This window comes from Falco cherrug, chromosome 1, assembly GCF_023634085.1.
Source record: "Falco cherrug isolate bFalChe1 chromosome 1, bFalChe1.pri, whole genome shotgun sequence".
Lineage (NCBI taxonomy): Eukaryota > Metazoa > Chordata > Aves > Falconiformes > Falconidae > Falco > Falco cherrug.
The window spans coordinates 57,690,706-57,718,187 of record NC_073697.1 but is presented as its reverse complement, the minus strand read 5'-3'; the positions used below and the strand labels follow the sequence as shown (position 1 = coordinate 57,718,187).

The 27,482-nt window shown below is 38.9% G+C and overlaps 1 protein-coding gene across 1 annotated transcript in view; it reads left to right on the top strand.

Moving 5' to 3' along the window:
- CORIN (corin, serine peptidase) overlaps nt 1-27,482 on the top strand; it is a 149,296-nt gene that overhangs the window by 24,232 nt on the left and 97,582 nt on the right. Inside the window, exon 3 of the mRNA XM_055701518.1 lies at nt 3,895-4,341. Within this exon, the coding sequence (XP_055557493.1) occupies nt 3,895-4,341 (447 nt within the window). The remainder of the gene's footprint in view (nt 1-3,894; nt 4,342-27,482) is intronic.

Here is a 27,482-nt window from a genome sequence, read left to right as displayed (position 1 = left end):
GAAAAGCTGGATATAGTGTGCATGTATACATGCATGAAATGCATGTTCTGTGTGAATCGTATGGCTGTTAGCAGACGTTGGTAGAGAGTAATTCAGTTCTCATTACTGAAAAGATTAAAAAATGATTGTTTTAAAGCATCACACTGTTTTCTTAGGTATCTTAAAATTTATACAGTTCCGTCAGGGTATTTGATGGTATAAAAAATCTCCAGTCAGCTTAATTTAAGATGGAAAATATACCGTAGTATTTTCAGGGGGGGAAAGGATGAGAATCAAAGCAAATGGGAGCCTAACTCAGAGAGTGGACTCTATAGCCTGGAATTAAGGCCTTGAATTTCCTACTGTGCATTGGAAAGATGAGAGGATAGGAGGAAAATATGGCAGGAGAACAAAGTTTCTCAGGAAAATGATCCAAACCCCTCACATACTAAGTGGAAACATAATTGTCATCTAGAGCTAGCCGATGGGGGATGCCGAACAGACGTCTATGCCTGCCTCTTTCAGGGTCATATGTACCAGAGCCCAGGCTCATCATATTTTGCAGGGAAAAAAGCCAACGCTGTTAAAAAGAATTTTAATGTTACTCATTGTCAGCTGAAATGATACAATTGGGAAGGCCTTTTGTGTAGAAGAGGTTCATTGTGTGGTACACCTGTCAAGAAGAGAAGGGGAGTTGTTATCACTAGGAAACTGAAAATAGAACAAAAAATGCTATAGTTGGAAAGGGGGTTTGAAGAAGCCAACAAGCATTTGGGAATCTTGGTGAAAGAAGTAAGTGACCTTATGGGTAGTGATAGATACCCATATTATTTGTTGTTCCAGAAAAAGAATGAAATAAGGCTGAGTGGCGAGAGGATAGAATCCAGTGGGTAACTTCAGTATTTTCCTTAACAGTATTTATGGTTCCACTGTATTAAACCAAAAGTTGTTTTTAAACTCCTTTCAAGAGTTTGCCTGTCTTGTATTATATTGTCTGCTATTCTGCTGAGTGATATATAAATAGCCAATCATTTTCACCTTAATTTTAAATCATTATTTATAGCTCTTTGGGACCAACATTTTCCAGGCTTTTTCTATTTCTGTGTTGAGTGGAGGAGATGAGATGAGCCTAGTGAGGAAGAGAGAGAATTTGAAAAAAAATCCCCTTAGCTATTCTTGAATTACGAAAAAAATTATGCACTTTTCCAAAGGAGGAAACAGCTCATCTTAACTTTTTGAAAACTACAGAAAAAACTATGAATTTTGAAACTAAGTAGGTCTCTAACTCAGAGAGAGTCAAAGCTTTATTTGGAGTCAAAGCATCCAAGTAAAGCTACATATGAGTGAGCACAATTTCTGAGCATGATCCGTCATGATTCCTTATATTTTAGCAAATGATATTACTACTGGATCCCTGATTGTGAAACCAGAGCATGTTCATTCCTCCTGTTTAGCTTGACCAGAGGACTCAAGTGAAAAAAAATTGCTGCTGAAATAATTTGGAGCTAGTTTTTTAGTTGCTTTTGTAAAATACACACAATAAATTCCTCCAAATCCCAGTGAATTATGAACATTTGCTGGTGGAAAAACAGAAACCTTAACGTGTATATATATAAAGTTCCCCTGGATTCTTCCAGTAGAAGTTAGACTCAGAGATTTACTCACAGTTAGTGACAATGGAGCCAAAACAGCCCATTCTGGATAAATGAGGGTATGGTAAATCACAAACGGTAACCGTTTCATTGAACCCCATTATATTTCAGGAATCTTGCAAGTTGTTCTTGCTGGTTCCAGTTGCTATAGTTAAAGGTTACTCAGTGAAGAAGCAAATGATAAGACTGCTTCTTCTCAGCTATTGTAGTTCTTTTTTCTTCTCACCTATAAAGCTTTCCAATCCAAAGTCACTTCAGACTGTAACTGAAGACTGTAACTGGTTCTTCTGGTATTGTTATTTATTTGTAGCTGTGATTAATAAAGATTTCCTCCTGCACAGTCCTTGAATTTCAGACCAGTCAACTGATTTAGTCTAGCTGCAGAGTGCATTAAGGGGTGAGAAAAGGAGTTCAGTAACGGCAGTGGGAAGGGGCTCAGGATACCTGAATGGGTACGGGCTGCATATGGTGCCTGGAGTTGGCAGAGTGGTAGGTTTGGCCAGGGAGAGACCTTGGAGTGGTGGTGGGTGAGCAATGCCTGGCTGAGAGGTGATTGTACCACTAGTCATTTTGGTAAACACAATAATCAAACTGAAAATGAACTCCAGTTGAAATGGTGGTGGGTGTCGTGTGGACTCGAGTCATCTGTACCAAGCAGCTAGTGAAGGATCAAATCATTACAAAAGCTTAGCAAAAACGATTCACACATCAGAGTGGAAAGAAAAATCTGCATGATTAGCTTTGAGTTCAAAGGGTTTGTAGAGCACAACAGGAAACGAATTCTTGTTAATGAGCTTCAGGTGTGACCATCTTTTTGGCTTGAGGGGCTGGTAGCTGGCAGTGAGGGTGAGAGAGAAAAGGAGTGGAAAGGGTAAGTTGATAACTGTCTTCTTTCCATATGAAGCTATTCTGGAGGAAGCTGTGGTTTAGGTCTTTTCTTTGGATTTTGGCTGAGGAAATGCTGTTGCATTTGTGTCCCAGTGCTCAAAGGACAAATAGTTTTTGCTGCCTTGATTTTACTTTATTGTCTTGAAACAATGTGAGAGGAGTGCTTAAATATTGTTGGTAGGAGTAGGCAACAAGAAAAACTATTAAAATTATCAATTGTTGTCAAGGTATTTAGAAACAGTTCAGAGATTTTATGTTTTGAAGGATTCCTTTTAATTGTTTATAATCAAGTCTAGCTGAGCTGTGCTTATTATGACTGTTAAACTCTTTTTTTTTTTTTCATGACTAGCTAGTAGCAAAAATTGCTTTTGCTGTTTAACAAGTTTTGTATGTTGTGACAGAGTGGTGTTTCCCTTCTAGCATTTAATATGACTCTAATATACTTGGTTAAAAAATTTGAGTTAGTATTTTTAGTTTTTATTGTAGATAACTATGTTATGTGTCCTATATATGTTTGAGATGCCTTCTTTATTATTTGGATTACTTAAATACTTCAGTTACATTCACAGGATAAAAATAGATTCTCTTACTATTTAGTTTGAATTCCCTGATCCGTAGTATTATGCGGCTGTTTTGATTTGTTAACTATAATTACTTGCAACTGTTCAATGCATACAACTAAGCAAAGTCTGTGTTTGTCTCTAATAAATGAACAACAACAACAAAAAATATTACAGTAAGTAGCTAAAATTTTGGATACAACTATATATTTAAAATACAGTATCAGACGAATGAAAAAGTACTGGACCTATGTTTAGCAGTGGTAGTTAAATTATGAAATCCTATGTAGAGAAAACAATACCTCTTTCCTCTTTAAAAGTTAGTAAATATAAAATATACTAAAAATGTATCAGTCCCCTTGAAGCTTCAGCATTAGCTTTACCGAGATGGTGGTACTATGAAAACAAGAGATGATGCAATTTAAAAAGAGAAAAAAATATTAGTATTGCCAATCTTATTAACACCATGATAGAAGAAATGCATGTTGGAGTTCCCTGAAATTACACTCTATTGTTATAAATATGTCAGAGTTCAGTGACCTACTACAAGTAAGATTAAAAGACTTCTAGTTCATGGAAGCATTTATTTCTTTCTCTTATTCATAGCTTTTCATAGTCATAGCTTTAGTTTTGATGCGCTACTGTTATTTTGTTGGTACGTTAATTTTTTCACTTGAGTTCTCTTTAACTTTGAAATGTATGTTACTTTTTTAATCTGTGCCGTTATTTTTATTATTAGCCTTCTGAAACAAATTGGTAACAGTTGTCCTTCCAAGTGATGATAATTGTGGGTTTTTTTATTCCCTTTCTTGCAGGAGTGTTAGAAAAAACATGCTTTTATTCAAACGGAAGTGAGGTCCTCACAGTTAATGGTGATATTGAAACATCTGATGATCTTTTGCCAAACATGGTTGAAAACAGTTCCAAGACTGATCCCACAATGGATCTTGGTACATGGCCCTCATCCTGGACCACCACACCTTTATCCCACATTGACCAAATGAACAAGAACTCAAATATATTTAGAGAGACTTTCCAGGAAAATTCATTTGCTCTTGCAACTCAGGCCACAGTGCTCAATCCTCAACCTACATATGATGGTGCAGAGGGCTCTGAAAACAGCACCCAGATGTTTGCCACTGCAGAAGAGGCAACTTTGTGGCCTACAGATGCATCCTTTAACAACACAGACAGGATGACCGATCGCCCAGTTATAAGTCCTACCCGTCCATCTGTGTCACAAAAAATGGATCAGAAAAAAAGTAAGTTTACGTTTTATTTGGCTCCACAATTTTGAGTCAGAAATTACAGAACATACTGTTGGTATGCTTCCCAGTGTGTTTGCGTGAGTTCTGAGGAATGTGTCCCTTTTGGTAGTTTCTTTTGCCATGCACGTTCCATGTTGCAAGCAACTGGTTTCTTATCAGAACATTTGATCGGCCTCATTGAGGAAGATGCAGTAAATTCTTTCAGGTATGAATACTTACAATACATTCTTCAATTGGTGATAATCATGCATGCTTACCAAGGCTGAAAATGAGTTATTGCAGACCATATTCAATTTGTAGATTGAATTTTCTGTTTCTTTAATCTTACATACATGGCAAGTACTTTCTTGAACTTGGGATGTAATTACAGTTACAACTTTTTCTATGTTAATGTATAAATTCTTCTCTAATTTGAAGCAGTTTCTCGCTATAGCAATAAAGTTCCAGTGAAATTTCCGAGGACTGTAATAAAAATGCCTAGAGAGAATACTAGCAATTAACTATGATTGGTTTCGGTGGTTTTTTGGTTTGACTGTGAAAGTACGTGCATGTCATTAGTGCCATGGTTATTTTATTGATTCACCAGTGGTAGTGAAAGGTTCCTTGATATTATTTTGCTAACAACTGAGAACGCTAGGGTACCATATTAAAATGAATTTGTTTCTCTTGAACTGCATGTTGTTCCTTTGCTCCTGATCCCACCAAGGCACAAAGTGAAACTTACTTGAGGTCATAGAGAGATATGAAATAGATGAAAGGAAATCGTGACCTAGAAGTGGCACACTCTATTAAATGTTTTTGTGACATTTCTATGAAATGAAAATGAAGGGATAGTATCTGACAGGGGTGATTACTTCTGTTGGATTCTGTGCTTAGTTAAGTTGTAATACCCGGTATTAGTTATCTGAGATTTTTTGCTCTGCTGTGTTTTTTTTAAGCATTCTCCCTTCAGGAATTTGTTGTCCTGTCCCATCCCATCCCTTCCCCCACTATCAAACATGCAGATAAAAGCTGGGAAACAGCTGTTACGTTTTTTTTCTTGTTCTTTCTGGAGTGAAGTAAAAGTAGGGAAAACATTTGAATAAGACTTTCTTTTTTAAAAACCTGCTACACAAGAGTTTCTTTTTGAAGGAAGTTCAGCAATAGTTTATCATCTCACACAAAAATTAGCTTTCAAAAAGAACAACTTTACTGTGAAGCAATGATTTGTCAGTATTTTCTTCTGTCTCCTAGACTGTAGTGACTCCACAGGCCATTTGTATGGTGCAGGTTTTCTGTAGTTTGTTTGCTATATGATTTTTTCTTAAACGGTTTTATCTCTTATTTTCTTCCCCTGCACCCTTAACCCAGAACAAATTTATATACATGCACACTTGTATCCTATTAATGATTAATTTATTTACCTCTTTTGGTAACTTGGTTAACTATCACTGCACCAAGGAACAGATTAGAAGCATGCTATAGATACTTCCACCTCACAGGATTTTCAATAATTACTGTAGCAAAGGACATCTTAAAGTTGTGGCCTGATGATTAACATTGAGCAAAACCGTAGGGCAATATGCTGCCTGTTTTTCTTAACCAGGTCTTCTTTGATGTGTTGTGGGGTCCAACTGTTCCTATTCTAGAAGAGGATGTGTTTGCATTGCAGTTTTAGTAACCGGGTAGATACAGCATAAGTATATTGTGTCAGGTTCTGTGTTTGTACCCATTTGCCTTATCATCACATTTGAGACACTTGAAATTGCAGGAAATATAGGTGAAACAGTGTAAAACCTTTTCCCCTTTTCTTACCATGTTGGAAGGAACGTTTTTGAGATGGACGTGATATGCATATATGTGTGTATGGGAGGTGATATCTTTCCTTCCTAGGATGCTGACACAGGGGCAGTGCTACAGTGGCTCAGGACGTCCTTAGGTTTAGATTTCCAAACTTCCAAATATTTGGGTTTGGTATTATATAGAAAGGCACTTGTAGAGTATGAAGGAACTTGGTTGTATGTGCTCTGCTCTGGGAAGTGCAGTTTGTTCTAGCAGCAGTATGACTGCATGTATATTCAGTAGGCATGACTACTTGGTATTCTACTGTGCAGTAGTTTCTTCTTTGTAAAGGACAAAAGATTTCGAAGATGAATTTGAAATACCACAGGTTTCTTTAAAAAATAAAAACAACAAAAAAGCCCAAATATCCCAAACTGAGATATTTAAAGCTAGGTTTTTCTCCCCCATCAGAAACATCAGGAGATAGTGTGTTACTAGTCAACAACCATCTCAGTCTTTGATTCCACTTTCAAGTGTTTTGCTTATCTGTATTCATGTGGATGTTTCTTAATTCTGTGTGTAGGAACATAAAAAAATGTATGTATATATTGGGAGCGTAGAACAATTTGGTCTCAGAATGCCTTCCCATGGCTGTCCGAGGCATGGAGGACAGAAAGCAGGTGATTTTGATGAGTTCACAGGGCTCCTTCACTACCTTGCTTGTCCTGGCCTTTGCAAATTAACTCCTTACACTTGTCCTTGGTCTCTGATCTCAGTTTTCCCATGAAGCTTTACTTCTTGGAGTGAACTCTAAGGTAACAGAATGTGGTCTGATGTCCACAGGAAATTCCTATGTATTCTGATGTGGAGGGAGGTGGGGGATAACTGGGAGATGAGATGTAAATAAGTTTTGCAATAGTAAGCCTGGAATAGCATTTTTGAGTAAAAAGGATTTTTTGGGACAAGTAATGCTTAATGACTACATGGGAATGGTGCTAATAGACCAAATTAAGTCTCTCTTGCTTAGTGTCTGGATCCAACTGTGACCATTAGAGCATGCCTAAAGAGTAATAAACGAGGGCTAGCATACAGAGGCACTTCAACATTATATGGTAGCAGATTCCAGTGATCTGCAGTGAGTCCTGATGAGTGTTCTCCCGTGAATTTATGTAGTCGCTTTTGAACCCATGTAAAATGGAGGTTTGAGCTTTTTAGACATATATTATAAGGAAATTAATCTCCAAATGAAGTGTGAGGCTGATGTTCCATCATCACCAATGCAGATAATCCGTTGGTACGTTTCATCTGGTTGAAATGTGGGGAGATGAATGCGTTTCTGTTGCTTTAGTAAGCATGCATAACTTGGACTTTACACTGTTTTTATGCAGGGTGTTAGAAGACAAATGATATGTCCTACAACATAGAGACTGCCAGTGCAAAACCAACCAGACAAAACTCTCTGAACCCATTTGAACTGGCATTCGTGTGCTTTAATGTTTTTCATCTGGTGTTAGAATCCCTAGCACTGGATTTGCTTTACTGTTGAACCACAGCTTTATTAAAAGATATTAGAACACATTAATAAGAGAAATGATAAACATTGTGACCATATGGTATTCACCCAAGACTTTAAAATAACACAAGTAAGACATTGCTGAGTTACTAACTGGAGAGGAATGAAATTTGGCACATGTGACATCAATTATTTTAAAAGTCCTTGAAGCAGAAGGGACGTTCTTTGGCAGAAATTCTAGTAAAGAATAGATTAGTGGGTAAATGGAAATTCATGATACAATAAGGAAGAGATGAAGATGTTTATTTTCATTTTACAAGGGGAAGCAAAGCCTCACAAGTCTATTAGAAAGTTCTTTGAAGGATTCAGTGAAAAGGCTGGTGAATACAATATACTTACTTGGCTCTTCAAAATGCTGTTAACAAGAGTCTTCACTGATAAGTCTTACAGACGCTTTTCTCACAGACTCAATGTTCATTAAAAGACAGAAGGAAGACTCCACAGTGAAGGTTACTGCTGGAGTCATACAGGGTTTTCTGATCTGGCAAAGCACTGAATAGTCAAGTAACAACATTTCTGCTAATACAGAATTATCTGTCTAGATTGAATAGTTGGGAATCACATAAAGGTCTCATAGAGAGAGTGACTGATAAAATATTTAGAAGACTTTGTGCCAATAGGCGCAAAAGAATGCTGTAGAGTAGGGAACAACCCTAACTCTATGTAATACAATGCTGGACTCTCAGCTAGCTTTGCCACCAAAAAATAAAAAATATCTGACAGTTTGCTGCAGACAACTTTCTGGCTCCATGACTGTCAAAAAGGCAGACAGGTTGTTAGGTATCATCATGAAGTCTGGAAGAACAAAACAGAAAATCTCATTACATCAGTCTATAATTTCAGAAAGATAATAGTAGAATTGGAAGAAGCAAATAACAGGTAACCAGACCAGAAGAGACATGGAATAGCTTAGATGTGAGGAGGCAGTAAATAGGAGGAAGACACTGGTTTTGTCCTGGAAAATAGCTGGCTGAGGAGTAAGTGGTTGTGGTAGATATCCATACCTTTTTGAGTGTCCTGGTGAAATAGAACAGGGAATAGTTACTCACTGGTTTTCATTATATCAGCAGGTGCCCCCACCCCCCCGTTGTTTTTGTTTGTTTGTTATCAGAGAGTAAGTTAGAGCAAAAAAAAAAAAAAAAAAGGAGACATCATGGAACTCATTGACACTGGATGATGAGAAAACTGCAAAGTATGACAATGCTTGGAGAACTTCATGAGGGGTTGGTCTGTTGGGGGCTTTTAAACATGGTAGTCCAGTGGCAACCTCTGACTTGTGAAGGCTTTTGAGATTTTAGGTTGCCAGTTGTTGTTATAGTCTTAGGAGGTTGTTCCTTGTATTTGCCCTAAATTCTTGGAGTTTTTCTTGAACATAAAATGCCAGCTCCTGCCAAAGGCCAGCTTCTGAGTTCAGTGTATCCTGTATTACCTCTCTGTTGGAAAGCAAGTGAAGCTATACATTTTTCCCGTTGAGGGATTTGAGGTTTTGTGACTTCATGTTTAAATGTTTTCTGAAGGCATGGGCCATGGTCTTAGGTTACTAGAATGGTTCATTGGAGAGTTTTATGATAGCAATAATGTTGGGAAGGGAGTCTTAGGTGAGCCAATATGTTCAGTGGTGTATATTCATGGAATTTAGAAGCATATGCAGTAGTGTTCTGTTCATCTGTCAATCAATGCTTAACAAAAAAAGAACTATATACTAAATAGTTATTATCTTAACAAATAAAGGATGTTTTTCCAAGATAAATATCAGTACAATTTTATAGGTATTTTTTAATCTTGGAAACAAAAGTAGGCTGCAGTTAGGCAGTAAAGTGGGAGACTGACAAGGAGTTCTGAAGTGTATGTGATTAAGAGATGTTTTCACATCAAATGATTTGGGGAGACAGGAAGAAGGAGAGAGAGTGAGGGGTGACATTCTTCCTAGAAAAACATCCTGTAAACTAATAGAATATGCAGTGGGACAAGAGGTATTAGTACCTGATTTTGTTTGTTCCACTCACTGATGTCTATGCATAAGTGTATTTAATATCCCTTTTTATCTGTGCCAAGTTCCTCATAATTCTCTCCTAACAGACAGTCTAGTAACCCTCTGCCATTTCACAAAAATGTTTCAGCGGAGAACTGAAACCTAACATGAAAAGTAACATGGCCAAATGTGATCATCTGCCACACCTTCCTGTGCTTGGCATCACCCCTCCCCACCCCAGCAGGCTCCAGTGCTGTGAGGAGCTGAGAGCACAAGATGCGTTCCTCAGCACAGCCCCAGAAGCTGTAGCAGGTCTCTGTGGTTCCTGAAATGGCTCCTGTGGCTTTTGTATGGTGCTGAGCAACATCGGCTTCAGCCTTGCTTTTCTAGTTGCTCCGCTGCCGTAAGTGGGAGGTGGCACTGGTGGTAGAAGAGGTGGTCTGCAGAGGGTTTCATCTGGGGAGCAGCCCGGCTGCACAACTCCAGGCTATACTGGGGAGTCCAGGGAGAGCACTGGGCCTCTAGACCTTTAATTAGGAAAAGAACTGAGTAAAGAGCAAGGTGGATAGAAAGAAGAGACATGTTTTTTCCAGCTGTGGGTTATTCAGAATGTACTTGACAGAGTGCTAGGAAAAGGCACACATCCCAAATAAGCATGGATTTGGTTCCTGTTCAGCTCTTTCTTGCGCTTGTGCAAGCATGCAAGAGGGTGAAAAAAACCATGAGCCCTAAATGGTTGCTTGGAAGGATGAAGTGGAAAAGTGCCTTTGAAAAAGCAAGTCAGTGTATCAGAGAACTTAAGTGTTTCAAAACGCATGCCATTTATTTTGCTTGTGTGCATCTTTTATTCTTTTCCTAAACAACAAATATTCTTATTATGCAGAGGACCCTTGGGTCTTTTCATATTTCATGCACATCTTTGAAACAAAGCAATTTATTTGCAGTCCCCTACTCAGCATAGAGGTTATCCTAATCCTCCCTATTGTCATTTAACGATGTTTAGCTTATACATGAAATAAATCTTTGTCTCGCCCAGCTTCTTACTTTGTAGTTGGTGTTCTGCCACTACTAGAATCTACAGAGAACTAGTCTGGTCCAGCTTTCCCTTTGCTAGAAAGGAGCAATATGAGAAACACTGTGGGGATACTGGAAGGGAAATGTCACATGGCACAGAAACAAGAAATTTCCTGCCTTGTTCTGCTCATATTAAAAACATATTTTTTTTTCCACTGAAGCTATCTGTCATGTGAAAAGCGGGTGGTAGTGGAAATCCTCTCAACCCCAGGTGTTTGTTCTGTCTATTAGCACCCCAGGAAAGCAGAGACCCTTGTGCCTGACCAGCCTGTCAGCGTCCCATTACAGGGACCCTTCATTGAATGGTCCCACTGGATCGGAGGGCGATTCGACTGCCTTGTTCAGCAAAACACACCAACAGCATCAGGGGGACCCCTCAGTGGGTCTCCCCACTTTATTTGAATGTGATACCCACTGCCGGCAACTGCTAGCGCCCACAAAGGACTAACACTAACAGTTTACAGAATAACACTATTATAAAATTATGACAAGTTAAGGTTGGTGATTGCTGGTGATAGGGGCTGTCTGCAGAAACAAGCTTGAAATGATACACTACCAAACTGTATACAACCAGAACCTTAACTAACTCATTCTGGCTGTCACTAATTATGTAGCATGCATGAGTCAAAGTTCTTAGCCAATAGGCATCCCTGTGGGGGGACAAGGCAGATTCAGCCCGTCGACTGATCCCAGAAGTTACGATGGGATCTTCCTCTCTCTTCTCCCCTCATCTGTCCACTTCTTATATACTTATAGTATATTGTTCATCATACACAGGACGGGTTACAAATTTCTCGCTTCTAATGCAAATAGTACGCATCCTCAGATAGCGCTGCTGAAGTTCTCTGCTAACTGCGCATGCTCCTCAAGCGGGGTTTTGCCCTCTTTTGGGGGGAGGACATTTGAGTTGGAGGTCGTGATGTCCCACTACCGCTATTATCTTTGTTCTATTTTCAACTAATTTTCTGTTGATGTCAGTGGATTGCAACACTTCATCATCCTGTTTCCTCTCGTAGCCAGAACTTTCCTCACTTGAAGGCTTCTTTCTGCGTAACTTAGGTAATGGTGTTCTTGTCACTGCCTGTTCTCGCGCTCCCCAGGGCTGACTCCCTTGATTAGAAGTCCCATCATTCATGACAACTTTAGAGTGAGTCAGCTTGACCTAGCTTTGTGAACACTGAATCAGAGTGGGTAATCCAGGAGTTTAGACAACAATTCCCCCTGCCCTGGACTTATTTCCATCCAGGACTAGTCCATTTCCGTCACATTTAGGTGGAGCTTGAGTGACTCTAGTCATACGTATGGTTGTTACTAACTGGTATCACATGCCCGGTGAGGTGTAGCGGTATCTTGGAGGCAGGTAACTTTGGGAGGGAGGTGTGCGTGTTAGTATTGCAATGAGATGATTTCAATCTGAGGGAAATCATTTCACCACAATGGTTGACTCAGCCAGGGACATCTCATGGATTCTTCACGTGACAACTGGTATGCAGCTTATCAGCTGTGTGGTGCCATCAAGTTCCTGACAGAGCATGGCTGCAGGGTCTCCACTCTGCTGGGGAACTGTGGTGATGTAGATTCTGTGCATGCCAACCATCCTGAAGGCGATAGCTGTATTTTACCCTAAAAAGCTTTTTGTTATACTACGCTTCTCTTAGGACCCAATTTTTCTCTAATTCCTCCCCTCAAGGTGAATTTCCCACAGTATCCAGTAACTGCATCCCAAGTCACACTGTAGTCTTACATCTCCTCAATCCCCACTATCTCAAGCAGTGATATAATAAATGGTCTAATGAATCTAATAAATCTATGCTCTAGGAAATCACTTCCAGCTCAATTTATGTTCGGTTCCTCATACAAGTTGGAATAGACCCAATTATACAAGGAGCAATATCAGCAGTAGACCCAGTGTAGAACTTTAGGGTTATTGCTGTCCTAAACCAAATAATTTAAAAATAGTGTTAAGCCATTATTTTCTATTGAGGAGAAAATGGTTTTGGTTTTTCAGAGTGGTATGGAAGAACACAAACAGTGGTCTCCTAAACCCCAGGCCTGGAGTTTAGCCACTCAGCTGTGGGGTTTTTTTTTTTTCATGCAAATGCAAGCATGAGTAGACTAATGTGGTAGCTGTTAGTTCTGTTGGTGCTTGAGTTCATGCTTGTGTTTTCAACAGTAGCTTCTCTTTCTTTATTTAGGCTATACCTACATTTTCTATCAAAATTAAAGAAATAAAGTGAAAAAAAGTGGCCTAAGACTTTGGCAATGTGGTCCTCATTTAAAAAAAAATGCATTTTTTTCCCCACTAGTTAAAATAATTACTAGAGCTGTTCAGGTTTTTTTGTCTAGCAGAAATTTAAAATTAAATTTGCAGTTGACATGGCAAAATTAGTGACCAGTAAGAGAAACACATGGTGAATTTTCACTAACTTCAATAGCAAGAACCAGCTGTTCATCAGTTTGCTTCTTCCACCATTGCTATTTCATATGGCTGCATGAGCATAGCTTGGCAATGAAACCGTTAAGTTGCTGACATACAAGATGAATTAACTGGAATTGAAAAAATTCTTAAGTAACTTACATATATTCTGTATATATTACTTATATAAAATACATAGAGATTTTTCATTACAACTTATAAGGAAGAAAAAGTTTACTAGCTTTTATCACCTGGTGCATTGCTACTCTCAGGTAATTGCCACAAGCTTTAAATACTGTGTGAGAATTGTAATACGTTTACCTCTAGCTAAGCTTGTGATGTCAATTCCCTTTAATAAATTTGTGGCTACTTATTTACAAACAGAATAGTTGCAATTATCATTTGTCCAAATGCAGTCTGATGAAACAATGCTTTGTATAAGATATTTAAGACCCCAAGTATCTGTTGGGATAAATACTGTAATGAGTACTATCAAGAGCTATCACACCCCCCTTTGGTATTCCACATATATTTACTCTTTGGCCTTTCAGCAGTGTAGTTTACTTTAGAGTGGGAGATACCCTCCTTGGAAATGACTACAAAATCAGGTTTGTTCTAGTCTTTAAGTAATGTGCGTGTGCTTCTGGAGCTATGGATATGCATACCTTTAGAATTTTAAGGAACAGAAGTCTTTTCAGCTTTATGTCTTTTATGCATCCATTATGTTTTTTTTAAAACTTTGTCGCTTGTTGTTTAAACACATTTTTTGTCAAAACTGAACCATGAACTGACCAAGAGGTTAAGCAAGAAGTCATACGCGTAGCCTGTCATGAAGCATTGAAAGATAGGAACCGTGAAACAAGGCATCTGAACATAATTGCCTGAATAATTACAGCCATTTTCAGACCCTTCAGCTTCTCTGAAACTATTTTAAAAATTGTGTGGTTATTTCAACAAAAAGATTATGTTAATACGTGTTTTGTTCTACATTGTGATTGATCGCTTTGTTTCCAAAGCATGTTTTACATCTGGTAGCAGTATGTGGTTTTGTGTTTGCTTAAAGTTGACCTGCTTTGGTCTGTTATGGGTTATAATAGACAGAGTGCAGCTAGGTGTGGGTATAGAGCCATCATTAATATAAAATGGTAAGATCTAAACTCTTGTCCTAAAACTGGAAGGTCAAAGTATTCATACAACAGAAAGTAATTTACAGTCACTGTCATCTTTCGCAACCAAGTGAATTTCAGGAACATAATGAGTACCATGACTTGAAAATCATTATGGGGGTGGGAATTTGAGAAAGTGATAAATAGCCCGATACAGTTAAAGATCAATTTAGCTACTAAACCACACACAAAATCTGTCTTTCTCACCTTTGTTACAACTGATAATTTAAAAAATCCTAATGATACTCTCCAATGAAATACAATAGCAGAAGTTGATACTTGAAATTAGGAAAAGCTTTTTCACTGGATGGGTAGAGCAGCAATAGAACCGGTTGCCCACAGAGGCTGTGAGATCCCTAACCTTGGGTGTTTCCGAGACTCAGTCAGACTCATGGATGACAACATGCTGGTGGCAATCTCACTTGGAGCAGCAAGTTGGCTGGAGACCTCCAGGGGACTCTTTTTCAACCAGGCTTTTTGTGGTTATAAGGTATAAAAAAATTATTTGCGCATAAGGAGTAGAACATGAGCATTTTGCATGGTTGAAAAAAATTAACATTATAGCTTGTTTAACAGTATTTGAGATAATGTTGTCCTAATTTTTATGGGGAAACTTGTTGTTTCCCTCTAACATACACAGGCAATCAAACAACGAGCTATAAGACAGACCATTGAAGGAAGCTATCTGTATTTATTAGTAGAGCTGTGTGAAAGAAATGAATGGACTTTCCATTCTGGGAAGAGCAATTAAGGTGCAAGGATTTAAAAATCTCAGTTTGCACAAGCAACTTGCAAGCATCATGTTCTTAAGGTTTAAATGCAACCTGAACTGACATACAGTTATAGAAAACTTCATCATAGTTATGTCAAGCTCTTAAATGCCTGTATATTGATGTAATCCTTCTACACATTAAAAACCAAGGTGGTTTCTGACCTCTAATTGCTGAGGCTGTGAAAATTTGTGAACATTCTTCATTGTTCACACAGCAATCAAATAGTGTAACTGCAACTCTAAATAATAACTACGTTAATGTAGATAGCTAGGCTTAACTGTGAAAAGAAGCATTCGGACTCTAGTGGCAGAAAGAGAATTAGGCCACCTCTGAATATTTTAAAAATATGGTACCTAACAGAAAATTCCAGTGATACAGACAGGAGAGTCAGTAGCAGCCCGTCAGAATAAAGAAAGGGCCCAGGAAGTTGTATATCATGTTTTTCAAAATATGCTTTGCCAAATATGCTATCAAATTCAGAAGATCTAGGCTGCAATATTTCTGGCTAATGCAAATGATCTTTTTCAGACAATGACTACCTGTGCCGTAACGAAACAAGCACATACATGCCTCTGAAAAGCATGGTTGTGGGAATTCTCCATGGGGAAAACATAATGTGTTAGACTGATCAGCCCTTAGCCAGGGCTTTAAAGATCAACATCTGGATCTTAAGCTCCACCTGCAAACTGCCAAGCAGGGGACTGCAGTTTGCAAAGCATAGGTTTCATGTACTTACAGTGTTCTGGTTGGCAAGTGTAGTGCTGTATTCTGCTCTTACCTTCTGGGCAGATTTTACAGAGAGGGTTTGCTGTGTTAATTTTGTCTGAAAGTGAGGTGGAAGTTGTTATAGTGAGATATACTTGGAAAAAAGGATTCTTACGGAACAGATTAGCAGAGTAATTTGGCTATTCTCGAAAGGTAATTAACCAGAGACAACTGGGACAGCTCAGGCACAGCCTATTTCTATGGTGACCTATTCACAGCCTGTTGAGTGTATCAACTATTTTAAGTCTTTTACAAGTACTGTGGTTTTTTGTTTTGTTTTGAACATAACAGTATTGGTGCAAAATTAAATGTCAATCGGGCTAGCGTTCATTTTCACTTATTGAAAACACATTTGTTAAAAAACAAAACAAAAACCAATCAAAAACATCTGGATGCCTGCTTGCGTCCTGTGGAGGCTACAATTTTTTTTATGTGTTGCCCCCCCCCCCCCTTTTTTTTTTTTTAAACAAAGCCTATCAGGAGTACTAGGTCATGCACATGTTTCAAAACAACAGCAAAATCCTGTCCAAAGTAATATGCCAGAGAAAATATTCTCTAATGATAGATCTAATCCTAAAATCAATTTCATTTTGTGCCTTTTGTTTATTTAACAGTAAGTTCTTAAAAATATGTCTCCAATTTCACTGAAGAATCCTGTAATTAGGAAATGACTAATCAAAATACCAGATCTGGAATATAGGCCAGTTCACTCCTCATGGGGGGTAGGTGTTCAGCCTCAGCTTTGGCTAATGAGCTTACCTGCTCTCAGCTGTGCCTGCCCAAGGGATTGAAGAAGCAAGTATGTCCCTCAGCCAAGAAGGGCAGTGTGTGGAAGGACTTTGGTGAAAGAAGTGGGGCTCCAAAAAATGAGGTGGCTTGATGAAGAGTTCAGCCTTCTGCAATGTTCTTTGGTCAGGAGAATAACTGTGTTAGAATTTACAACTGCATTAAGCTCTGAGCAAGAAGTGTCTGATGCAGACTGGATGTGGTGTTCCACTGTACAGCAGCTGGTACAGATTGCCTTAAAAAAAATTATGATAACACTTCAACTCTGATACAAATTATGAGCTGTATTTCCCTCATGGCTAATCCCCTTTCTGTGACCTGGGAGATAATGAACAGTTTTTCTCTCTGCTGCAGGTGGTCAGTAGCCTTATCACCTCTCCCTTTGGTACCTGTGGAGCACAAGGGGGAGTTGAGAATCACTCATTCCTTTCAAATCGTATAATTCATTAGCTGAACGAAGTTAACTGCAGAGCAATTGTTTTCAGCTAGTCTTGGAGTCTGACTTCTATTTCAGATCTGCAGATGGGGTTTGTTGTTCAAAAGCTTGTTTCCCTCTTCCCCACATAAGCGCTGACAAGTCAGCTGGGTGTCACTTAGAGGTTAGCGGTGCTGAGAAGGTGCCCCCATTCCCTTTGCTCAGAGCTATACAGTGCTGTATGCTTCTTTTTATGCACTGGTGTTTTCTGTCTCCTCCATGAGCTGACTCAGCTCTAACACTGGCTAAATTGGCTCTTTGCTGGTCTGGCACCAAAGTTATTTGAAAGGAAATGGCAAGCACACATGGTCGAGAGGAAGCAATATTGTGCCATTGCATCAGTTCAATTGTCTTCTCAAATGTTTTTCTGAGACTGTCAGTTGACCTAAAAGAAGTCATGACCTTCTGTTAGAAAGCCACTGTGACAGTACCTTGCTTATATTTTGAGGCTACCATGGCTGTTACTGAAACATGGATGTGAGCCCTCAGGACGCAAGAGTTTGCCAAATGCCTACCCACATGTAAATGTAATAAAAGTAATACTCCTCCTCTTGAGATTATGTCTTTGTGTTCTATTGCAGCTTTTTTAAGGCACTCCTGTTAAGCCCTTCTGTAGGGATCAAGATATTACATTTCATGTGTAAAGTGTTTCTGATAAACCATATTTCACAAAATCTGCAGGATCTTACATGCCCGTAATCACCTAAAATAAAAGCTATAGATACTTTTTGTACAAGCTTTCTATTGCCATGGTACAACTGAACAGTTGGTCAGTTGCAAAGGAAACAAGAAGTGTCATGGAAGTCATGATTCTATCACTGATGAACTTGTTCCTATGCTAGCTGGGAATTAATCTGTTTTGGTTTTGGCAGTTCTAGAAAGGCAAAAGTTTCCTTTAGATCAAATCAGTGTGGGTGTTATGAAATCTGTGGATTATTTTTTTTTCCTCTGAAATTTGGGGTTTAAAACCCTTTAGATGACACAAAGCACAATGCTTTGAATGCCAAATTGGAATTAACCATAGGTTAGTTCATACAGAATCAAGCCTAGAAAAGTTGTGCTGAACAAGCTCATTTAGCTTGATTTTTATTTTAATTTTCAGAGGCATCAGAAACTTAGTGTATGTTACCAATGTTGGTTGTGGCATTTTTAACATTTTTAATTGATGACCAGCCCAACACAATTATTTAACAACCCAAACTTACATGCGAATGGGCAGTCTTATTTCAGCAGTTTAAAAAGGAGTTACCTGATTTTGAATAAAAGATCTTAGAAACCTAGTAGCTTTACAGACCTCTTGAACTGTTCCAGCCTTTGGGTGAGGTATATACTTTCTAAATATAAATAGGATGACCCATCGTATTCTATCTTTTTCTGTGCTGTTACACACATTAAAGCTTTGGTACACTTCAGCACAGATATGGAGGATTTACTTATGTACTGGGGGGGGAAAAATCTTCAAAACTAAGTTATCTAGCACTTTCTATTAGCTTTATGTAATTTCTGGATAACAACTACTTATAACATATTAATTATACTTAACATAGGGTCTATCATGACAGAAACCTATTATTCTCAAAGTAGATACTTAAGCTAACTGGACAATATTGTTGTGGATTGACTTTGGCTAGCTGCCATATGCCCACCCAGATGCGTTCTCACTCCCTTCCTCAGCAGGACAGAGGGAGAAAATAAGATGGAAAAACTCATGAGCTGAGGTAAAGAGAGGGAAATCACTTGCCAGTTACCATTATGATCAAAACAGACTCGACTTGGGGACACTTAATTGAATGTATTGCCAATTAAAAATAGGATGGTGAGAAAGAAAGACAAAACCTAAAACACCCCTCCACCCTGCCTTTCTTCCCAGGCTCAACTTCACTCCATTCCCATCTCCTCTACCTTCTCCCCACTGTGAGTGGCACAGGGGGTATGGGGAATTGGGGCTGTGGTCAGTCCGTAACAGTTCCTTTCTGTTGCTTCTTCCTCACACCTCTTCCCTGCCCTGGGGTCCCTCCACTTGATGCAGTCCTTCTGGAACAGCTCCTGTGTGGGTCCTCTCCATGGGCTGCAGTCCCTCAGGATAAGCCTTTTCCAGTGTGAGTCCTTGCAGACAAGACCTTGTTTCAAATTATTGAAAGAGTACTTTCTTCTTTTGTGGCATCTGAAATGTTCTAGAGCAAAAGCAGTTTGCTAAAATGAAATTTGTGAAATCTTTTGAGGAATATTCATGTTTTAGATTATAAATAACCTTATCATTTTGCTATGGTGTAAAAGGGACAATTTAGCAATATAGCTACATCTAACCATGGAATGTATGGGAGTAAGTTTGTGGATATTTGAGATTCAGTGATCTAGTGAATAAAGAGTCAAAATGGATGGGTCATGAAACATGATTAAGGTTCTAAGTAATCTCATGGCTTTAGAATATTTCCTCCATCCACAGTCGCTTCTGTGGACTTGCTCATTAGAGTAACCGATATAATCACTATGACAGCCTCACATGGGGATAATCTGTCCCTCTTACTTGATTGTGATAGAGCAACCGCTATAATTTTAGCATGTCTTTAATAGGGAGCAGATACAAATGGGAGACAGCAACAAACTGAGCACTGATCTTGTGACTTCTTTTGGCAAATAACCTGTGTTGTAGTCGTTTGGTGCCAGGTTAGAGACCATGGAATAATGTACTCCTCGGTAAGCCTCCATCTTTAAAAATGAAAGAGTGATCTTGAAACTACAGCTTTTTATGCTACATGTTAAGAAAGTGAATATAAAAGAAAGGAATGCTTTATTCGTGTAAGGGGACCTTGGGTTTAGTTGTAAGACAATGGAAAATGTCGCCTGGTGTTCATCAGTGAAGAAACCTTTGGGCTATTTGGTGAATAGCTGGGGTGGGACTGTAAAAGTAAACCATCACAGTGACATAATCCCCCAGTACATTGTTTTAGCAGGAAAAAACCAACTGCTGTAGCTGCCTTAGGGATATTATGAAATTGCGATATGGCATGAGAAATAACAGCTGGGGAGAAAGGAGGTGTGTGTGTGATAACCCATAAAGATGTGGCCTCTATTATGAAAATGCTTGAGAGCTTCTCCTCTAAGAAAGCATTTATTAACTGTGGTTGTATTATTTGGTCCTGTTATTTACATACTTGGGTTGATATACATCAGGATGGAAGCACTGAATGCATTGATTACGTAGGAGCTGTTAAAAATTCTAAAACCTGAAACTTAAGAAGTGAATGCTTTTGAACTGTTTCTTCTAAAATAACCTTCTTATTGACTGCAACTTTTTTTTTTTTTTCATGGAATTTCACTTAAAATTACTCCTATCCAGATATCCTGAAATACTTACTTAATGCAGTTGCAGAAGTGAATTGTGTCTGGTTTCCTGACGGAAGTTTTGAGTTACTCAGAGGCAGGTGACATGTATTATGTACATGATGTTCCTTTTTAGGCATCAGTTTGAGTGGAAGTTTGAAATATTGTTTTGATTTTGTGCAAATGTACCTCAATAGTTACAAAAGGAATACGTGCAATTGAAGACAATCCTAGTAGGAACCATAGAGGTATAAATAGCGACCAGCTGTTCATCATTCATTGTGTTACTTTAATTTCTTTCATGCTACTTTGCTTGTCATTAAGAATTTGGAACATGCTTCTATTACAAATGTAATTTACAAGCTTTTTATTTTTCCAGTATTATGCTGACAATGTGTTTTGCCTCACATTAAATCTTAAGGTGCTACAGAGGTTAAGAGTGTGACACTTTTAGAAAGGGAAGGCAATTATTTATTTAGAGCAACACCTGAGCATATGCTAAATTCATCCCTTTTCAGAAAGCACTTCAGTACATGCTTAAAAGATGCTTTTGGTAGAGAAGCTGCCTAGCCTCAAGACTGAAATTCCAAATACACAAAGGACAGTGCTTTTCAAAAAGTAGGTGGCACCTGCCTCCCCTGTTCATTTGAATGGAGTCTGCTGGCACTTAGTAGTTCTGAAGAAAACGTCCATTTACTCTGTGGCTACCTTTTTATCCCCACATGCAGGGATATGAAGAGTTTTAAGCCAGGATCTTGAGCACAGTGCTAGACTTAGGAATTCCCTTAAGTACCCATGGTCTGCCAAGAGGGGGTCTGCAACTTTTCCAAAACCTGTGACCTTTGACTTGAGTAAACCAACTAGTGCTTATTAGTAGTAGTGCACGTCTAATTAGACAAAGCTTTAATTTAAGAGTTTGTGCATTCTGAATGTTCAATGCCTTTCAGAACTGCATGTCTCATTTTGGATATCCAGTGGAAGAGGTTAAATCTTGATATGGCAGTCTCAAATATTGAGTTTAGTGCTTTGAAATATATAGGCAAATAAAGTTAAGATCACTCTTTCTATTTTTAATATTTTCATTAACATATATAATTTTTAACTTCTTGTAAAACAAATATTATCCTCTCATTTAGATAGATTTAATTTTGGAAGGATGGCTAGGTACCCTGGTTAAAATAACTGTTTAGTATGTTATTTAGATAAAAATGCTTCTGAAGTATTTCTGTTCTAAGTGTTTCAGCATTCCATGAGGGGAAAAAATGGAACTGAGGGGTAAGTGACACAAAAGTCTAATAGTTCTTTAGGCCTAAATAGCAATGGCACCCCCCCTCCCCCAAGTTACTATAAATTTTAAAATAGGCACAAATGATTTGTATCTGAATAGCTTATACCCTCCTAAATGTTTTTGATATTCTTGTCTAAACAATTTTTAAAAAACTTATCTAAACCATAAGCCTTTAAGTGCAGAAAAATTCAATGAAAACCAAGTAGAAGAAAATAACAAAGAAACACGAGCAAGGTGGGTTGTGTTGAAAGGTAAATTGCACTCATTATAATTCACTTGTTATTGAAAGGTAATATGCACTCATTATAAGTAATGATTATTATGTCTTGGGCGTGGGAGAAACTATATAAATAGGGATATACAAACTCAAAATAACAGCTGTATTGACAATACAAGATTGTAGAAATTATAGAATGAAGCTGACATTATAACTGACATGGTAATACAGAAAGTGAATGGAAGGTAAAGATGGAAAATGAAAGGAAATGTAATTACATGGGAGGTTAAGTCATATAAAGAGTAATTTCCATGCATTGAGAATAAGAGATTCTGGGGAGAAGACAGCAGGGGTCTCCAACAGATGGCAAGAATCACTCAGACACTGAAGTTGAAATTGTTGAAGAAATGAAATGTGTTCTTTGTCTCACTATTTAAAATGGCAAATTTAGGACAGATGTCTGGAAGACAAACATTTTCAGGCATCTTGAAGGGGAAATATTAAGGGAAAGCAGAAAAATAAATAATAAAAGAAAAATCTTCAACTGTCTGATTTAAAAACAAAGCCAAATGAACTGGATCCAACCTGAAACTATGAAGAAAACTGTTGACTTGGTTTGACTGGTATATTTTGAGTAGTATGGCCAAACTGTCTGTGAATTGTCTTTGTTGATTTCAAACTGTGATTCAAAATATGTCCTGGCACAAACAGCTGCAGAATAGCCAACAACGTACTTTTGGGAAGAATTGAGAATTTTCTACTGAAGGAAATAATGCAAATAATACAGAGACGTTGATCAAACTTGAAAAGAATTAAAGACTTAGGATTTTTTTAAAGCTATTTGCTTCTAAAGCTTGATTTTGGTTTTCTGTCCATGTTACCTCTTCCTCCAATTTATACTCTTATAATCAACGTAGCTTGACACAGACGTCAGGATTTTATCCTGTAGTAGGAACTATCCAAAGGATCTAATTCCGTTACTGCATCTTTGATGTGTCCCTGTCTCATCCTTGCTTCTGTCTAGCCCTCGATACAGAAAGATGGCCTACAATTTCCCCTTCTCTCGAGCTTCCTCTCCCAACTTCATAGAAATTTTTCTGCATGACGCTGAGTCCAGTGTGTCTATTTAAGGCCTGCTTGGTTGGCATGGAGTTTATCTTCCCTGTCACAGGCACCTTCATCAGTGAGAAGGACTTAAAAATTATCCAAATCTGACGTGGCTAAGTGGGATCGATCTAGGCTAGCTAAAGAAAAGATTTAAAAAGACAGTACAGCAGTGCATGAATCAAAACTAAATGTACAATTGTTATAGTGTTTTCAATTATTCTTTCATATTACTTGAATTTGATATTTTTATTAGGCTATGGTGGGTTGCCCTTGGTGGCCTGCCAGATGCCCGCCCAGCTGCTCTCTCACTCCCTTCCCTCAACAGGACAGTTGCGGGAGAAAACAAGATGAAAAATCTCTTGGGTTGAGTGAAAGACAGAGAGATCACTTACCAGTCACCATCAGGTGTAAAACAGACTCAACTTGGGGAAAATCTGAATGTATTGCCCATTAAAAATAAGAGTTGGATGATGAGAAACAAATACAAGAACTAAAACATCTTCCCCACACCTCACCCTTCTTCCCAGGCTCAACTTCACTCCTTCATTCCCGTCTCCTCTACCTCCTTACTGTGAGTGGCACAGGGGGATGGGGAATGGGATTGTGGTCGGTTCCCATCAGTTCCTCTCTGCTGCTGCTTCCTCCTCACACTTTCACCTGCTTCAGCGCTGGGTCCCTGCATGGGCTGCAGTCCCTCCAGAACAGCTCCTCTGTGGGTCCTCTCTATGGGCTGTAGGTGCTCAGAGTCAGTATGGGTCCTCTGCAGGCTGCAGTTCCCTCAGGACATATCCACCTGCTATCGTGTGGAGTCCTCCGCAGGCTGCGGAAACCTGCTCCAGCCGGGGCTCTTCCACAGGCTGCAGAGGAGCCTCTGGTCCGGCACCTGAAGCACCACCTCCCCTCCTTCCCTCACCTCGGTGTTCACAGGATTATTTCTCACACTACTTTTTTTTTCTTTTCTTTTTTTTTTTTTTTTTCCTCCTCACTCCCCAGTGCAGCGTTTTACCCTTTTTTAAACATGTTTTCTCTGAGGTGCCGCCATCTTGGCTGCGGGGCTCAGCTGTGCCCTGCCGTGGGTCCATTGGAGCTGGCAGCGTCTGGCCCGGGGCAGCCCTGGCCACCAGCCCCCCGCCCCTCACAGTCCGGCTAGCAGGACCCCATCGCCACCTACACCTCACGCTGAGGGAGCTGGGGAAAACAGGCAACTTTTGTTGGGCTTCGTCCTCTCGTGAAATCATGTAAGAGGAAGCAAAACTCAGGGATATTAAGTGAGAGAGATTATATCTGAATTTTATTTTAATTAGGATAAATAAGTTATATCCATGAGAGACAAAGCAGGAGTTAATACAGTGAAAGCTTTTGACTGGAGGGTGGTGTGGTATGTTTTCACCATTGGTGGAACCATCAAGACCAGAAGACACTCGTAAACCATCACAATATTATCAGCTGAATTTTCTTTTGATGGAAATGATGAAACTACTTTATTCTATCTATATAGGGTGTTGTAATTAAAAATGTCTTTTCCTCCAGGCATTACTAAGTGGGAAGGCTTATGAGTATGACACCACTACTACCTCGATTTCTTTGATCTTTTATAATATAATTAGTTTCTTAAATTTGATAAGGTCTGTTTCCTGCATTTAACTGTACTTTTCCAAGGGGTTAAAAGAGCCTGCAACTAGTGCTTGCCCTAGTTACAGAGGTGCTGGATTTTTTCCTCCAGTGTATGTATGTATCCTTTTCATTTTCTTTGATAGTGTAATATGACTGTGTCCTGTCCCATAAGGATTGGTTGGTGTTTTGTGTTATGGTATAATGTGTCCTGGAAGAGAACAAATATGCAGCTTTTCTAGGAGTATGGAAAAAATGCAAGGAAGTGTCTGAGAATGTGTTTAGCAGGGGGGAACAGTCACCCATCATACACACTCGGCAGCCAAGCTGCCCCTCCTGTCAGGAAATGGAGGCTGCTGTGAGTTGTGGAAATCATGTTTCAAGCTAGCATTCATGTGAAAGAAATACAGAGACAGTGCTTTTGTTGTGAAAGAGTTGTTTTTAACTCCTGATACTTGAACTAAGGAGGAGACAGTTTGTAGATTTCCCTGCTGAGCAGATTCCAAAGGATAGATCCTACTTCCTGGCATCTATTGAAGTGTGTCAGAAGAAAATATCTTATTGGGGCACTTTTCCTGAGTTACAGAGAAAAAAGCTGAAATGCAGTATCAGATGTTCAGTCCCAAGTGCACTGTACCTGAGAAATTCACAGCTGGAGGAAGGCCAAGAAAATCTGTACATCTTGTGTTTTAAGTGAAACGAAAAATGTACCAAAATGTCTTAGTACATTAGAAGACGTATTAAACTTCTTTAAGACAGCAATGAGCTCTGGAAGAAGTTTTGCGGAAAAGACCAGATGCTAGGTAGAGGGCTGTGCTGCTTTGATCTGGAGCAAAAATCCATGACAATCCGGATCTTCAATAGCAACAGGACAGAGGAAGTAAAAAAGGCATTCTGTAGCTTTATCTGTCTCACATATGAGACTGTGAAATCAAGCAGAGTCACAAGATCCTTTTAAGGTGAGGAAAACATGGCAACTTGGGGATAGAAAAAAATTGATTTGCTGAAGGTCATTCCCATATCAAAAAGTCTGCAAATTGCTGCTGTAGACAAGTTAGACAAGTTTCTAAGCTAGCATGGATGAGTATGGTTTGGTTTTGCTCTTTTTAATGGGATTCCTAGAAATTGTAAAGGCATTTTAGGATTAAAGATGAGACTTCATTCCACATTGTTAGAGATTTTGCCATGAAAAAGCCAGGTGAATGTTGTCATTTTTTCCTTGGGTTTACTGAGTTTTTACCAGTGAACTTACAGACTGCAACTGTTCAACTTAGTACTGAGAGCATCCTAAGCTAAGTTCTGTAACAAAGTGGGTGGTGATCACTGCTGAAAATTGAACACAGTTCCATTTCCCATAAGCTACTCAAAAATTTCTACTTAAAATATCAGCAAACTTCACCTGGGATATGAAAATCAGGCTGCAAACTTTCCTCTTCAAGCGTTCTCATATACCATGTTATGCTTTGCATATCTGAGACAGAGGCTCATGTTGCAGATCTGCTATGACAATCCTAGTAAAAACATACCCTAGCTAAGATCTAGGCCAGTTCACTTTAGCTTTAACTGGAGGCATCATGTAATTACATTACACTCGAAACGGCTGGTGCCACGATCCTAGATCTGTTTTTATAATGCAGGTTAGAAAATAGACACATTCAGAATGCAGTCGCACCAACTTTATTAATAATATTTTTAGTATAGATGTTCTTTCATTTCTCATCAGACAGAAATTGACTCTGATAGTGCAATTCAAATATTCCTAATCCTTTCAAAGTGCTTTGTGGTGCTGGGCAGTGATGACACATCCTGCAAAAGCAGTTTCAGCTGCTGTGAGCAGGCTCTGTTCTTACCCACTGGTTCCAGCCACTGCGCTGCCCCTTCTTGTCCTAGAACAAATGTTTTTGCTACCAAAAAGCTATTCATCCCAGTGATCTGATCCAAGTGAAATATTTTGGGTTTTTTTTTCTCCTTTCTCTCACCTACCCTGTGCCCACCAAAAAATTTAAAAGTGCATCAGGGGAGGAAAGGCTGTTTTTTCATGCAGGCTGACATCCAGAGCTGGTTCATTGCACAGCCTCAAATTCCTCCAGAAGTGACAACCGCTGTTGAGTGAGGAATTGTGACCTTACCATTATAGAGATGGTTAAGCATTTTAAAGCTAAAATGATTAATCAAGTTTAAGTTGCTGTTCCAGTTGCATTTCTTTAGGGGTGCCACAAACATTGCCTTTTGGGAAAGAATATAGGTGATTATTTTCAGTCAGCTCAGTTCTCTAGTCCAGTTCACTTTGTGCAGATGCAGTCCATAGGTAGTGCAATCTGGGAACAATCTGGAGAGAGGGTTAGGGAAAATGTGTTGTTTAAATTAGTTTCAGCAGCACTGAATATGAAACTGTAGACTTGCATTGCAATTGTTGAACTAGAAGGAAGCCCCTTTTTACCAGTTCAGTCCATCTGGCAATAGCTAGTGATAAGCAGAAAACTCTTTAGTTTAGATGAATGTCAGAAATTACCCATATAATTAGGAACCATGCTGTTCTGATCAACAGCTTTTTCATGTGTTGTTATTACCATTCACTGCTTTTTATTTTCCCCCTTAGGTATTGCCAAAACTGGTTTACGTGCCTTGTATCCCTCATAATTAGTGAATCCTTACAGGAGAAAGGAAGTAAATAGGTTGAGGCTTTTTTATGTGTGTTCGGCATTTATCTTCTTCTCTGGTCTGTTTACTGCTTGGTTTGTAACATGTTTAGTGCTAGTATGCCATACCATCAGTCAGATTAGTGTACTGGCACTGCAGGGCCACATAGTTAAACACACTTAGCCTG